This window comes from Sarcophilus harrisii, chromosome 5 (genome assembly GCF_902635505.1).
Source record: "Sarcophilus harrisii chromosome 5, mSarHar1.11, whole genome shotgun sequence".
Classification (NCBI taxonomy): Eukaryota; Metazoa; Chordata; class Mammalia; order Dasyuromorphia; family Dasyuridae; genus Sarcophilus; species Sarcophilus harrisii.
The window spans coordinates 25,666,187-25,683,798 of NC_045430.1; the positions used below are offsets into that span (position 1 = coordinate 25,666,187).

The window sequence follows — 17,612 nt, forward strand, 5'->3', positions numbered from 1 at the left end:
CTGAAGATAAATATTCACTTTCTCCAGGAAGGCGGTGGACTCAATAATACAGAAAATGAGACATATTTTTGTTGTGATAATATAGGAATGTATATTTTTGGCCACTGCATCTTTATAAGGAGGGTTTGGGACAATGGAAAGAACAGATAATAAATGCGTGTAAAATAAATGAATGAAACTTCTACTATATTTGTATCCCAGACAAATCATAAAAATGGAAAAGAACCTACATGTACAAAAATGTTTATAGCAGCTGTCTTTGTTGTGGTAAAGAACTGGAAAGTGAAGGAATGCTCATCAGTTGGGTGATGGCTGAACGAATTGTATATGAATATTATGGAATGCCATTATTCTATAACAAATGATGACCAGGCAGATTTCAGAAAAACCTGGAAAGGCTTAGATGTACAGATGAATCAGGAGAACATTTTACACAGTAACAGAAATGTTGAGTGAATGACTAACTTTGATTGACATAGTTCTTCTCAGTGATACAATGATCAAAGACAATTCCAAAAGACTCATGTTGGAAAATATTATTCACATCCAGAGAAAGAAGCATGTTTGAATGCAGATTGAATCATACTATTTTCATTATTTTTGTTGTTTTTTTCTATCTTGTGGTTTTTTCTTTTGTTCTGATTCTTCTTTCACAACATGAATAATATGGAAATATGTTTAATGTGATTCTACATGTACAAAAATGAATTAATCTTAAAAAATTTTTTTTAAAAACCTATATAGACAAATTGTTCCATTTTATAGATGAAGGAACTGAGTCCCAAAGAGGGGAAGTGAATTGCCAAAAGTTACACAGCAAGGAAGCAAATGAGGCAGAATTTGAATGCAGTTCTTCCTGACTTTAGATCTAATACCCAATTCACTATGCCATGCTTCTCATTGGCAGTTAATATAAACAGTAAATGATGCTCTGTCAAGTGAGTTCATTTATCTAGAGCCGAAAGGGATCTCAGAAGTTACCTGACCTAACTCTCTCATTTTATAGATGTGGAAATGGAAACTCAGAAAATCTAAGTGACAAGAAATAATTATCAGAGGCAGAATTTAAATCTATGTTTCCTGATTTGTGATGAATGATATACTCATAGCCAATGACTGTTAGTTATATGATCATGGAACTTTAAAAAGAAGGGATATTAGTGAGGATTTAGTTGCCATGGATGGGAGAGTAGATAAGTAAATATGTCTGTCCTAATTGGGTGTTATGGAAACACGCCACAGTTGTTCAATTTTGTTGATTCTTCATGGGATTATAGGATTTTAGTTGGAAAAAACTTCAGAGATGGAAAGACTCTCTAGCCCACCCTTCTTATAAATGAGAAAGCTGTGGCTCAGGAGGATAAAGGGATTTATCTATTGTTGTAAAGGTAAGTCAAAGAAGTAGAGCTTGAAGGATTCAACCTCATTCCCCATTTACAAATGAGGAAATAGAGTCTTAGACATTTAAAATGACTTAATCAAGAGGTCATACAAGGAGAAGGCTAATCTGTTTTATCTTGTACCAAAAATCTTATTCCTTTTACCTTATTTTTCTTTCTCAGGGGTACTTATACATATTAACATGTGAAAGATAATCCCCTGTGGAGCCTATGAATAGAGTGTATGTGGAGTAAGCTGATATAGTTCAGCTCTTGGATTTCCTATTAGAATGACTTTAGGCAAGTTCTCCGTAGCCTCAGTTTCTTCATCTGTAAAATGGGGGTGGACTAGATGATGTCTAAGGGTGTTTAAGTCTCCAAATCTATGTCTTCCCCTAAAATTAATTTTTTAAAAAAATGATCTTTGTCTTCAAAATTTTCACACATAATAAGGAACTTGAGAAAAAAAAAATTTTGTCTCTTTGTCTTCTCAGAATTTAGCACAATGCCTTGGCATATAGTTAGTGATTAATAAATATTGGTTAAATGAGTAAAAATATATACCTTTTATTATGAGGAGGAAGAAGGGCATAGTGAGGTGGAGAAAAGGAAGACCACCTCACTCCAGAATGTTAATTTTGAGAATTTCTCAGTAGTAAGGGAAAAGATATGCCTATTTTAAAAAGGAAAATCATATAAAAGTGAATAAATCAGTCTGTCTTTTAAACATGTCATCATTAAATGCTGTAAATCATAAATAAGCAGGTCTGATGACATTTGTGGTTGTAGAGATTTATATTTGAAGTTATTATTCACTTGTGTCATTCCCTAATCACCAGACATGAAAGTGTTTAACAGCAGTGACCATAGAATTGCACCCGTTATAGCCAGTGGGTGTCCTGATAAAGGTCAAACCATTTGCTCCTTTGAAAGTCTAGATGTCACATGTAATTTGAGGGAAAATAAGTATTATTTTCAGAGACTTCTAATGAAATAAGAATTTTAGAAAATGAATCTATTAATTGATAAAAAGAGGGGAATGTTGGTTCCTTGAGGGAAGAGGTGGTTTATATTTATATCCTGACATGCTGTGGAAAGCTTTGAACATAGTAAGCTCTTAATAAATTCTTGTTGAATTCACAGGATAAAGATAATTTAATAAAATTCAGGCTATTGTAAAAAAATCTTAATTCAACAAGTCAATCTAAAATTAGCTTATCCATTTTGAAAGCACTTTAAGTTCATTTAACTATATCCAACTCAATAAGCAGTAAGTTTATCATGTATTAAGGACCCTGTGCTAGATCCAAAACAGAAATGAAACAGTTACTGCCTTCTAGAAGCTTACATTCTACTAGAACAGTGTATTGCCATGATGGGAAGGGAGAACACAAACGTACAATTTTCTTCCAGTTAAGTGAAAGAAAAACCTTCCATTGGTGACCTAATATATTGGAGATCCACAGTAGGCTGGCTGGGTTCTTTGTAGAACTTTAGATTTAAAGCTAGAAAGCATCTTGGAGTCCTTCTAGTCCAATTACCTTATTTTATAGGAGAGGAACTGAGATTTAGAGGGCTTAAATGTCTTGCTCAAGTTGATATAGATTAGCTAATTTCCTCATTTTATAGGTAAGGAAATTGAGGTCCAGAAGAATTAACTGTCATACTCAAGGAATTAAAATCAAGGACTTTGAGTTGGCTCTTTTTCCTGTTCCAAACTTCCCAATCCCCATTGGTGACTGGGATGAATTACATGTTAATATGAAATCTATATCCTTGAAAATGAGAAATAAGGGGAAAGAAATTATATACTTGCAACAAGATAAAGGAGAGCAGCACTTCTTTTTATATGTGAGTAAATAAGTTCAGAGAAATGAAATGATTTGTCCGAGGTTAGGCAGGTAGTCAATGGCAGAACCAGGATTCAGTCCTTGGTCTTCCAGCTATTTCAGTAACTAGAAAAACACTGCCTATGAATGGTAGTCTTCTAGGCCAAGAAGTCGTCTTCTTCTCCCTCCCTCTAGCTATAGACGACTTGAATAGGGCATAAGGAGGAAAAAAGCCATTTAATTTTTTACCTGATGGGATTTTATATTAGTCAAGTTAATGACAAATTTTAATAACTCACCACTTGCCTTTGCTGTCGTTTTGAACCAGAATAATGAAAACGAAACTGCGTTACACTGTGCTGCTCAATATGGACATTCGGAGGTCGTCGCTGTCCTCTTGGAGGAGCTCACAGATCCCACTATCCGAAATAGCAAGTTGGAAACCCCCCTGGATCTGGCGGCCCTCTACGGTCGTCTGCGGGTGGTGAAGATGATCATCAGCGCCCATCCCAACCTCATGAGCTGTAACACCCGTAAACACACACCTCTGCACCTCGCTGCACGCAACGGTCATAAGGCTGTGGTGCAGGTGCTGCTGGAGGCAGGGATGGATGTGAGCTGTCAGGTGAGGGTGCCCTGAGCTTCCTTTCTTGACTTTAATGCCTAGTGTAACTGTCTTATTTGAAGATCATACTAACAATGGTAATATTAACAATATTATTAAAATAATATTGATGTGGGAAATATGGATTTTGTCAACACTTGAAATGAACTTTAATATCTGGTATTTGCATAAATACTTTAAACAATAGGCAATTTAATTTAAAAATTAATTTTAAACATTAATATACACTTTAAGGTTTGCAATTTGCTTTATATTTTTGAACTCATTTGATTCTTTGTAGAACTTATGTGGAAGATAATGTCTTATGTCACAGTTGAGAAGGGTCTGAATCAAGACACAGATCTTTTAGATTCTGAGTTTTGGCTTCAGTCTCCTATCTCATACTGCCTTTTAGACAAAGGCATAAGATTATAGTGTCAAAGGCTCCTTTAACCTCCATTTTTCATAAATGAAGAAAATGAGGCTATGTGCAGTGCCCAGGATTATTATCTAATCCTGGGCACTGCACATAGCTGGGCTTGGCACCCAGGTCCTCTGACTTTAAATCTAGTGAATACTTCTTCTATTGGGTTGTCTCCTTTTTTGATATAGAGAAAGAGCCTTAGATTGGAGTCAGAGGAGTTGTGTTTAAATCCCTTGATTTTGACCATGTGACTTTGGGATCCTGGGGAAGTTACTTAACCCTGTTTGCCTCAGTTTCCTCATCTGTAAAAGTAGTTGGAGAAGGAAATGACAAACTTTTTAAGAAACCCCAATTGAAGTCCTAAAAACCTGGATATGACTGAAAAATGATTGAATAACAAAAACAATAACAGCTTTCCTCTCTTGTCCTTCATGTTCTTATCTGTAAAAGAAAGAAGGGAAATTATTTCCAAATAATCATTCCAGCTTTAGATTTTGTGGGAAAGCAGGAGTATGTATTTTAATAGCATTTTATTTTTCTAAATACACTCAAAGATAATTTTCAACTTTTACCTTTGCAAAACCTTGTGTTCCAAATTTTTCTTTTCCTCTTCCCCTCCTCTCTTCCCCAGACAGCAAGCAATTTGATATAGATTAAACATGTGCAATTCTTCTAAACATAGCTCTTCATTTGTTATGCTGTAGAAAAAATCAGATCAAAAAGAAATAAAAACACAAGAAAGGGAAAAAAACCCAAGCAAACAAATAACAACAAAAAAGGTGAAAATACTATGCTTTAATCCACATTCAGTCTCCATAATTATCTTTCTGGATGTAGAGTTCTCTCTCCATAGTTATCACAAGTCTATTGGAATTCATGTAATTCTTTCCAAGCCTTTCTGAAATCGGCCTGCTTAACATTTCTTACAGAACAATAGTATTCCATTACATTCACATACCATAACTGATTCAGCCATTCTCCAAAAAGGACATCCACTCAATTTCCAGTTCCTTGCCACTACAAAAAGTATATATGACAGAAGGTCTCAGACCTTAAATTATAAAGACCTAGGTTTGATTCCCCTCCCTGACCCATAATCTACTTATACAGCCCTGAGTAAACTTTAGTTTCCTTATCTATAAAAGGAAGATCACATCTATTGTGGTTGGTAGCAGTCAACGTGTGAGGCTCAAATGAGATCCTGTATATTGAGCTCTTTGCAAACCGGAAGAGTTGCATAGTCTGCCATTGTTATTTTGTCAACAATTGTCATTGTAGTGAATCCATATAGGTCTGAATCCTAGGATTCAGATTGGATCTTCTCACTTCAGAACTAGCACTTGTCCCTTCAAAGTACTTATATACTGCTTATGTACAAGAAGTGCTGTTCTAGGTCCTGAGAATACAAATAACAATGAGTCTTTCAGTCACTGAGCATTCCTTGTAGGTCTACTCTGTGGTAGTTCTGGGGATGCAAAGAGAAAAATGAAACACTGCCTTCCTATAATGGAGAGAGGACTAGACTCGGAGTACAAAGACCTGGGTTCAAATCCACTTTCAGTAGTAAATTTAAAAGCTGGACTTTGAACTCAGGCCTTCTGAAATAAATTCTCGTGATCAAATCCATTTTACCATACTGCCTTAAATAAGGACTAAGAACTCCCTTTTTGCCATAGTAGAACAGAGTGCCTTCCTTCAGAATTGATGTATCTATTATATGGATATATAGATATAGAGTTATGTATTACATATACATATATAACATATGCATATGTATATAGACTCATATGGTTATATATAGCAATATAAGTAGCAACATATAACAATATGTATACACACATATATTGTTACACATATGCATCTGTGTGCATATACATACATACACACACACACACATATAGTGTTATTATAACCTTAGGAACCCCTTAACATTTATTTCAGGTATTTCTGCTTTCTTCTTCACAAAATGGTAGGCTTTACATATTTGTATTTACATTTTCTTTAACTCTGAATAAAATATCATATACATAGTAATTACTTAAGGTATGCTGAATTGAGCTTTCCACTAAATTTTTTTCTTAAGATTTGGAAGCATCAGCATTTTTGTCTCTTTAGTCAGCCCCTTAGTATTTCAAAATAAGTATAGTATGGTTTTCTACCATCAACAACCCTCTACATAATGATCTATGTAATCGCTAAATTTAAGTAGGGTGTCCCAAAAGTCTTAGTGAAGTTTAAAGATATTTTTAAGCTTTATATGGATTAAGTAGAACTAGTCCTATTAGAGTGATATAAACCTATATACAGACTTTTAAAAGTTTACAAAGCAATTTAGAAAAAATATTTTTTGGATCGTCTCTATGAGTAGTCTCTATGAGTAGTACAATTATTACCCAAATTTTACTATTGAGAAAACCTGGAGAAGTTAAGAGGTCTGCCTAGGTTCAGACAATGAATAACTATCTAAAGCAAGATTCCAACTTGTCTTCTTGACTCTGGTGTTGAATTTTCTGTTTTTACTTCTTTAACATACAATAGCTATCTGCTGAAGGAGTAAATGAATCATGATGAAATAGGAATTCCATCTTGGCCTTGGTAAAAAAGATAAGAGATTTGACAAGATAATTGAGGAAACTGAGGCCCAAGGAAGTCAAATGATTTGCCCAAGTCACATAGGCGATGAGCTTCAGAGATGAGATTCAAATTAATTAGAACTCTTTCCACTAACAAGTTGACATTTACTGTTTTCATTTGAAAATATCTTGATCAGCCTGAACCAAAAGCTTTCCCCAAACTTCCTATATCTTGTAAGGTTATATAGGCTCTCAATGCATAACTAGGGTTCATTTGGTTTAGAGAAGATGGTGAATTGCATAATGAGGTATATTATATAGTCAGAAAAGCAAAGATCTACAAATTGAAAGCTCTGCTTTCTGACCTAAATTTCATTGTTCCCTAATACATGATATGGTTCCCCTTGCTTCCTGATGCATGATCCTCCCCCCATTTTAATTTAAATTTTCTTGCCATAACATAGGGATAGCATATAAAATATTAAATTTGTTATGCTTAGTTTCTGTTGCTTGTCTGTTTTGAATTTTTACTATTTCTAAGCACAAAAAAATTACCAGCCCAATCTACATTAAACACACACACACACACACACACAACCAGCATCTTTTTTCCCCCCTAAGGATATATAAATAGTAAAAATTGCTTCTAGCCAAGCTGTCAGTGTGTCTCTAAGTTACCACATTTGGGTTTTCTTGCTCAGAATTCTTTGTGAAAGTGATTGATTAAACTTTTTTGGAAGGTGTTGGTAAGAGGGACCCAGGCTGCTAAATGGATGTGGTTTGCTGTTATTTAATCATTTCACTCTTCTCTGACTCTTTGTGACCCCATTTGGGGTTTTCTTGGCAAAAACACTGGAGTGGTTTGTCATTTCCTTTTATAGCTCATTTTATAGACAAGGAAATTGAGGCAAATAGGAATACCCAGGATCACCTAGCCAGTGTCTGAGTCCATGTTTGATCTCATGAAGATAAATCTTAACTCCAGTCCCAACATTCTGTATATTATGGCAGCACTTTGTGGCCCAAGTCAATGTTACTGTTTGTCTAATATAAATAGTAGTAAACCATTTTACTCTTCTATGGTCTTATTTATCACCCCTGTATCTTTCCAAACTAAACTGGCTTTCTCTTTCCACTGATTCCTGATGCATGATCCCCGCTTCTTGCTCTTATAACATAAATTTCTTGAGATCAGAGACTGTCTATCCTTTTATATTTTTACCTGTAGCTCTTAGCCCAGTGCTTGGCACATAATATGTGCTTAATAAATTATTGTTCATTGATTCATTTGTTTATTCCTTTTTTTCTAGTCTTATTTTACTGTACTTGTGTATTCACCTCAATTCAATAAGCTTTTATTAAGTACTTACCATGTGCCAGACCCTGAACAAAAACGTATTAAAAAGCAGGCCCTATGTTCAAGTAGCCTTCATTCTTCTGAGGGATGAATACCAGTAATAAATAGGAAATAAAGGCAAAGTGATTTAAGACTAGAGGAAGCAGTTAACAATTGGAGGGACCATAAGACACTTTCATATTAGGTGGTACACAAACTATACCTTGAAGGAAGCTTAGGCTTTTAAAAATCAGCACTGTGGAAGAGACAAAAGCCAGACTTGGGGGTCTGCCTGTTCACAAATGCTGAGAAATGGGATGTTGAGTTTAAGGAACTGGCGTAGATCAGCTTATCTGGAATCTGAATACTTGAAGGGAAATATGGTGAAATAAATACACTTTTTTGTCAACATTTTTATGTGAGTTTCTTCCCCCCTAGCCACACTAGAATAAATTCAATGGGACATTTTGGGAATCGGCTAGCCATACCACTTCTATATGTGAAATCTCAGAAACATGAAGTTAGAAATATGAGGAACTGCAGGAGATAGACAAGCCAAATCCTTTCATTTTACAAGTGATGAAACTGAGGTAGGGAAGATGGAGTGACACCCAAATTCACATAGGTAGTAACCAACCAATAAATCATCATTTATTAACTTCTTAAACCATGTGCCAGGCACTGTGCTAATAAGCATTGGCAATATGAAGAAACACAGGGTAACGTTCCCTGTCCTCAAGGAGATTACATTTGAGGCAGGATGATAACCTTCATGTAAATAAGTATAAGAAAAGATAGCTGGAATAGGATGTCAGAAAAGAGGCTAGCAGCTGGAGAGATTAGGAAAGACCGCCTGCAGAATGGGACATTTCAGCTTAGTCTTGAAGGAAGCCAGAGAGTCCAACAAGATTCAGAGATGAGGAAGTATATTTGGGGTTCTTCTGATTCATAGGCCAGGATATGTTTCCATTGCTATAGTAAATTGCTGGGAAAGCTATCTCATAACAAGTTCCCCATCAGAATTTCTGATGGAGTGAGTGGTGGGAGGCAGGGAGAGAACAGAGACCCTTCACATTGCCTAAGGCATTTTCACTGAAACTCAGTTTAGGATTTAATCTTGTAAGTCACTGGGGAGTTTCAAGCCGAGTTGTTAATATGTGTCTAAATTATCCTGCAGACTAATTAATCTGCCACCAGTTCTGCCAGGCTTAGCTGAATAATTTTTCATTCCCAGAAAAAAAGAATTTTTTTTTGTTCCTTAAATTCTTTGGTAATCAATTAATTTTCCTGCATTATCTAAATTAACTCTCATATGATTCCCAAGGAAGTTCACTGTCGAAATGTAAATGTCTGCCCTAGTTTTGAGAGTGTAATGCCAAGTTAAGGTTTCCTAACAGTTCATTCCACTAAGTAGGAAGAATATTATTAGCTTGTTATATTAAACTGAACCAGGATGCTTTAGCATGTTTAGGATTCCTTAATTGGCTCTGAATCACTGATTAACAATAACAACGAAGCAATACTGTATGAAAACAATTCTGTGTAGTAAATCATGTGGTTCACAGTTTTAGACTTTAACTAAATGCTGTTTTTCAGCAAGAAATCTTTGAAATGGTAACAGTTTTGACCATTTTTGCTTTTACTAGCGACTTTGTTTGCTGTTTCAGCTTTCTAAAAGTACTTCAGAATCATAACAAATATTTCAGCTAATAATCTTCATCATTTAATTCCTGACTGGGCCAATTATATATTGTATCCAATTCTTAAACCTATTCAAGATCCTTTAGTGAGTGCTTCTAGGGTATGGAGAACAGTCGAATAGTGCAGTGGATAAACCCCTGGGTGTAGAAAGACCTAAGTTCAAATATGACCTGGAATAATTATTGGCTGGGTTACCCTGAGCAAGTTTTAACTATATTTGCCTCAGTTTCCTCATCTGCAAGATGAGCTGGAGAAGAAAATGTGAATTTCTGCCAATAAAACCCCAAACGGAGTCATGAAGAATCAATCACTACTGAGAAAAAATGACCAAAACCCCAAAATTCAGGACCAATGTGGTCCTGAAGAAACAATACTGGATTTGGAGCCAGGGTCTGGATTGAGATTTTAGCTCTGATGCTTAAAAGTTGTGTGGGCTTGGGCAAGTCACTTAATCTCTTCTTTAATTCTCTGATTTACAGCTACTTCATTAGTACAATAATCTGGAAACCATCTAAGGTTCCTGTGTAGCTCTAACCTGTAATGCTAAATGATCTGACAGCTCAAATAGACAGTTGGTTTGTAAAAGTGTACACAAGAATGGATCTATCCTAAATAAATGGGTTTTTGCATCAATTTTGGGGTTTTTATAGTAAATGTTTCATTATAAAGGATTAGAAAAACTTGTGTATGTTATCTAAGATCGAAAAATCCTACTGTGATGTATTTTCGATGATCAAAGGATCCTATAATGTATCTATCTATATGTTTTACTCACATAGGACTGACTTGGCAAGATATACAATCTTGAAATGGGTTGTTACCTTTCAAGACTTCGTGTCTGTTATTTGAACCAGTTTTCACAAAAAATTATGTTGTCTTAACATGGAACAGGGACCAGACAATCAATCATTAAGTATCTATTATGTGTCAGAAATTTTGCTAAGTACTGGGTCATATTTTTAATAAAAATGCACAATGCATGTATTTAGCATGTAAATATTTATAGGCATGTATGCATACATACATGTGCAAATATTTATGTATATAAATATATATGTGTATAGATATATGGGCACACATACACACACATATATACCCACATATCTATGCATATATTTATGTGTATGTCTCTTTATATCTATATTGTTTTAAACTTAAGTATATATGTGTATGTATATATATATGTAAATGTGGGTAGATATGTTTATATATGCATACATATATATGTGTGTGTGTGTTGATTATAAATGTGTGTGTTTGTGTATAACTAGAATCTTTCCTCAAAACAAAAATAGGTATTTAAAAAAATAAAAATGAAAAAAGTCTACATTTAATAGCTACTATTTGATTGGATTCAATAAGTCTTAATAAGTGCCTGTTCTATGTAAGACATATACAAAAATGTTGCATTAGGTGTGGTTCGTGGCTCGCCATGTTGTTTAAATTGCTTAGGAAAATGATTGAAGTGAGAGGGATACTAGTGACCTGACAATAGGGAGAAGTGAAACATGTAGGGGTGTCTGCGAAAGCAAAAAGACTAAGTGGGGGAGGAGCAAAAGAATAGGAAAGTGGTGATAGAGCAGGATTTGTCAGAGGAGAATCTTCTAAGTTCAACAATAGCATTCTACACCTGTTTATTTAGTGTCTCTTGATTGTTATTTGTTGCCAGATTCTCTCACTTTTACATCCATAGCATTGATCTCATTTTCCTTCTCTCCACTATCCTGCCAGCATTGTCTTGTCATTTCTTGTCTAAATCATTGTGATAGCTTCTCAATGGGTCTCCCTGTCTCCAACCTTTCCTTTCCCTGATCAGTCTTCTGCACAATTCCCAGTGTGATCTTCCTAGAGCACAGATTTTACTGTGTCTCTCCCTTTGCAGACACCAGTTTTGCTATTATCTCTAAGATCATATAGGAACTTTTCTTTTGGGCATGTAAAGCCCTTCACAGTCTACCGTACTTAATATATGCTTGTTGATTAATTGATACTTTGTAATAATAATTAATTTTGTTATTAAGTTAGTTTTCAGTCATATCCAACTCTCCCTGGTCCATTTGGGATTTTCTTGGTAGAAGTACTGGAGTGGTTTTCCATTTCCTTATCTGTAAAATGAGGAAACTGAGAAAAACAGGATTAAGTGACTTAAACAGGATCACACAGTTAATGTCTCAGGCTAATTTTGAACTCAGGAAGATAAGGCCTAGAACTCTATCCACTTCACCATCATGCTGCCCCAGTAATTGGCAACATTTCCAAAATATTTTAATATTCATATGCTTTATTCAATTTTAAATTAAGAATATGCTTTATATAGTCTTACTGAATACTCACAAGAATTCCCAATAATTAACACCCCCCAAGTTTAAGAAAAAAAATATTTGATGTATTATTTTCTCTAGAGTCCACCTGTACTTTATCTCTTAAATTTAAAGCTCTTCTGAGGCAGTAGCGAAGTCAGGAAGACCTTAGACTGAATTCTGTATCAAATCCTGACTGGCAGTTATTTGTAATCCGTGGGTCACCTACACTTATACACCTTCTCCTCTCAGGGATCCTGCTCCCTCGTCTCTAAAGTGAAGGTGTTGGATTTTATAAACTATAACATGATGTCTGATTTTATAGGGAGGATCCAACGAAACTTCTGTTGATCCTTTCTCTCCCCTGCCCCTCTTGTCACCAGATAATTTGTTAAGCACTTTACAATTATTATCCCATTTGATCCTCATGACAATCCCCGCGAGGTAGAAAACTAAGCCAAGTAGAAGTTAAGTTGGCCAGTCACACAATCCATAAGTATCCGAGTCTGGATTCTATTTCATCATTTTCTGACTCCAGATCCAGTGTTCTATCCACTGCACCACCTAGTGGACAATACAAATAATCCCAATATTGTGAAGTTTTTGGTGGCCCCTGCCAAAGCTTCATTAGTAGAATCTTTAAGAACCCGTGTTTCATCTCCCTGCTGAGTTGAGACATTGGAGAAAAAGTTCAATAAGAGAATTCACCAACAAGAAAAATAAATATCAGCTTAGTGAGAAATATGGGAAATATTTTTGATAGCATCCTTTCTCATTCATGGTACTTGGAAAGATTGATGATTTTCTCATAATTTATACTTTGTCTAGGGATGCAGTCTTGTCTTTGACTCCTAGCAAAATTCCTGGTGGAATAAATGATTAAATGGAAAGCTAGTGAATATCTGGAACAGGAAGCAGTGATCAAAGAGAATCAGTATCACTTGTAGGACATGTCATGTCCTGAGTAAACCTAATCACACAATTATTAGACTAATAGAGAAGGGAAGTGCTAAAAAAAATAGAGTTTGGCTAGTATTTAGCAAAGCATTTAACAAAACATCCCATTATTTTAGTGGAGAAGACAAAGATATGAGTGAAACAGTTAGATTTGGAACTGGTAGAATGGCCATGGTTGTTATTAACAACATGGTTGTTATTAACAAAGATGGTCTTTGATGGAGTACTCTAAGGATTTGTTTTTGATCCTCCATGGATTAAAATTTTTGTCAGTAACTTGTATAAAAGTATAATTGAGCTACCAGATTTGTAGATGACGCAAAGCTTCAAGAAAGCTAGCACATTTTAGATTACAATATCCAAAAATAAATCTTGACTGATTAGAACATAGGGTTAACTCTAATAAAATGAAATTTATGAAGAATAACTATACAGTCTTGCCATATACCACATATCCCAGGTCCAAGATAGAAAGGCATGACTTGGTGGCAGATCACCTGAAAAAGAACTGAATCCTAAACTCCATATGATGCAAAGATCATGAAAGCCATTAATCTTAGTCTTCCTTGAATGTCATGCTATACAAGACTGGGAGATGAGAGTTCCTGGGCACTCTTTCCTGGCCCAAGTATCGTGCCTAGAACCACACTTGAAGATTGGAATAAACAAGTTGAGAGCATTCACAAGAGGTTAACCAGGAGGGCATCAATCTCATGCCATGTGAGTCCATATGTGAGGGGACTAGAAATGTGCAGCCGGGAGAACAGGGACTGTATTGGGGTGGAAAGAAGGGCATGAGAGCTATCTCCAGATATTTGTGAAAGATGATTGGTACTATTTGTCCCCAGAGGACAAAACCAGGAATGTTGAGTAGGAATCAAATAGGATCAGTTTAGGCTGATAGAACTATAGAGAAAAAGAACTTAAAAATCTCTGAATATGACCTACTTAGTCTTCATTGTACAGTTGAGAAAACTGAGACCATGTGGATTTGCCCAGGGTTGTGCTGAAAGTATTTGGGATAGGGCTTGAATTCTGAGTCTGCCCTAGTCCAAGTCCATTACCCTATCTACTATTCCCAGAGTAATCTAAGAAAGTATTGGGCAACTGGATAGTGCCATAGATAGAATGATGAGTCAAAAAGATCTGTGTTGAAATCCAGCTTCAGATGCTTGCTACCTGTGTGACCCTGGGCAAGTCACTTAATCCTTTTTACCTCATTTTCCTCATCTGGAAAATGAGCCGGAAAAGGAAAGGGCAAACCACTCTGGTATGTTTGCCAAGAAAACCCAAAATGGGGTCACAAAGAGTCAGAAGTGGCTCTAAGGACAAGAAAGTATTGCCTGACAATCAGAACAATCGGAAAGTTGATTATAAGCCAGGTATGAATGAATGAAAAAAAATGGATGAATGCAAAAGGCATTTATTAAGTACTTAATTAGTACTTAAGTATTAGGGATACAACTGGAGAAAAGAAAACAGTTTCTGCTCTCAAAGAATGCTTATTCCATCAAATAAATACTAAAAAGATACAGTGGATCTAATATGCAGGGATCCTTGGGTTATACAAGTAGGTCAGATGACTATGTGTGAGATGAAGATGATAATGATGATGACTGGCACTTATATATGTTCAAGCACTGTGCTAAGCTCTTGAAAAATATTATCTCATTTGATCCTCACAAAACCTTGGGAGTTTTATTACTGTTCTTATTTTACAGATGGGCAAACTGAGGCAAAGGGACTAAATGACTTCCTGAAGTCCATGTAGCTAGTGAGGGTCAGGTCTTACCTGAATTCTCTCTGACCATTATAGCTGTTGTAGTATTAGCTGTCTGAATCAAAGCTCCTGAAAAGAGAAAAATGGAGATTTCAGGCAGGTTGTGAGCTTATTTTTCACCTAGCTGCCTTGATCTGGAAAAGGAGGAGGTTAGAAGAGGGCGTGTTTAGAAATCCTATTAATTTTTGTTCTCTGTGATGTTCTATTTCTGAGGCAGAGCAGGAAATGGGCCACCTTGAACACTGAAATCCCATATCCTCATAACTGCCCTGCTTAGGACTTGAGCAAAAGAGTTCTTGGTCACTGTTCCCATCCTTGCTTGTGACCGCCCTTCTCTGATCTCTCTTTCCCTTCCTCTTCTTGCCAGGGTTTCCTTATGACCTTTCATATAGCTCCCTCTTCTCTCCACCATGATTCCTAGCTACCCTTCTTCTAATAGATGCTCACTTTGGTTTTTATATCTGGGCAGGGGGAGAGGGAAGCTGCCTTATGGAGGAACAAGTTCCAGTTTTTTCTGACTACCAGTGATGAAAAAGCTCAAAGGAGATAACCCTCTAGTCTCTCTCACTTCACAGCAATTTTTAAAATTGTTTTTTAAACATGCAAAATGGTACCCGTTGGGACAAAGTCGCCTTGGCAATTCCTTCTGATCCTGAGATTCTTTCAAAAGCCTTGTAATGTTTGGGAGAGGGGATACTAGATTATGATTTCATTCATGTGGGTGATTTCCCAGTGTGGAAACTCCCTTTTTCAAGGTATGTCAGTCATAGTTTTACAGAATTGCCTGGGATGGAAATGCTTGTGATTTATGCAGTCACACAGCTCGTATGGGGAGAGGGGAGGAAAAGAGAATTAGGAAAGCAGAATTCACACTCATACTAATCTGATTCCAAGACTCATTCTCTATTCAAGATGTCTCATTGACTCTTAGTGGTTCTTCATAATAATGCTTTTATTTGTTAGTCATTTGCTTTTCAGTTGTGGCTGACTCTCTGATGTCATCTAGGGTTTTCTTAACAGGAATAGTTTGTCATTTCCTTTTTTAGGCCATTTTAGAGATAAGGAAACTGAGGTAAAAAGGGTAAATGGCTTGTCCAGGGTCACACAGATAGTAATTGTCTGATGTCAGAATTGAATTCAGGGACATCAATCTTTCTGATTCCAGATCTAGCACTCTATTCACTGTGCCAGTTGGCTGTCCCATAATATTGTAATATAAACTCTATTAAAATGATAATGTTTGTGATATGAATATACTTCAATTATATATACATAGCCATATCTTGTCTATATGTATATATATATATATATATATATATGTATCTATACCTACATTAGGTAAAATAGTGAAAATATTTATAGATAAAAGTAAAATATCCAAAGAATATATGTTCCATAGCATATATCAAAATTACTCGTGTTTATAATGTGGTATTTTGTAATTAAAACTATTATGTTGATATGTTATGTAAGATATTCTACATATATTTTAGTTATAATGTGATATTTTGTAATTAGAACTATTATTGTTGATAAAAGTTCTATAATACATTCTACTTATATTTAACCCATATATATCTCTATTTAATATTCAAGTATATATTTAGCTATATGTATGTACATGTGTTTATAACATGAACATTTGTTCACATATATGCAGATACATATATGTACACGCATACATTTATGTATATATAAATTCTATCTTACATGTTTATATACATATATATATATATGAAAGATCTATATAATACATAAATATAACATGTATACAAATACAGTAACATCATCAAACACAGTATCTATAAATTATACATGTGCATACACATAAATATGAGTATTAATGTGTTTACACACATGTATTGGATATCTCAAAAGTTTCATTGAAGTTTTAACATTTTATGCATGTAATTTCTGGCCTGTAATTTCACTGTTTGGAGAAGTTCCCCTGAGTTGCTCTCTCTTCCATTGCCACCTCATTCTTGGCTAGTTGATGATCTTAGAGGCTTGGAACCCTGAGAAGATGTGACATGTCCAGCAATCATACAACCAATGTGTGTCAAACATGAGATTTGAACCATGGCCAGTTCCCTATCCACTCAACCACACTGATTCACAAAACAATCACCGTATAACAGTATACAACTATACCATTATATATAACTATATATATAAAATTATATTGGTAACACCTAACATTTTAGTCATTTTAAAGTTTATATAATATTTAATAAAGCAAATTGCATTTTATCCTCCCAATTAACCTAAGATAAGTGCTATTTTTATTTCCACCTTACAGATAAAGAAATGAGATTGACAGAGATTAAGTGACTTGTCCAGAGTCTCATAGTAAGAGTCAGAAGTGGAGGGGGGGGATTTAGACACAGGGCTTCCTTCCTCAAGCCAAATCTAGCTTGATTCCCTATCTAGTCAGCCACACTGCTTCTCCTGTGTACTCCTCCCCTCCTCTGATATTTTGAGTCTGAACCTGGGAAAAAGCTGTGAGATAGGAGAAACAATTATCAAAGCATCTCTGATCCTCCTGGAGCTACTAGGAATGACCTTCATTAACCTTGGAGTTTCTCAACCCCATTTGCTCAAGAAAAGTGACTCACCTTCAGTTCCGCAGGACCAGGAGCAAGGTTAATTGGAACTCAGTTGCCTTCCTAGTTCTCCTTTCCTGCAGCAATCCCTCATATCCCCAAAGAGGGCCAATTACAGCAGAGCTG

General features: G+C 35.6%; 1 protein-coding gene across 11 annotated transcripts in view; it reads left to right on the plus strand.

Annotated features, from left to right (window-relative positions):
- The window catches only part of ANKS1B (ankyrin repeat and sterile alpha motif domain containing 1B), a 1,348,113-nt gene that overhangs the window by 170,008 nt on the left and 1,160,493 nt on the right, over positions 1-17,612 (plus strand). For all 11 annotated transcript variants that reach the window (XM_031941007.1, XM_031941002.1, XM_031941004.1 and 8 more), the window contains exon 4: positions 3,537-3,833. In XM_031941007.1, the coding sequence (XP_031796867.1) occupies positions 3,537-3,833 (297 nt within the window). The remainder of the gene's footprint in view (positions 1-3,536; positions 3,834-17,612) is intronic.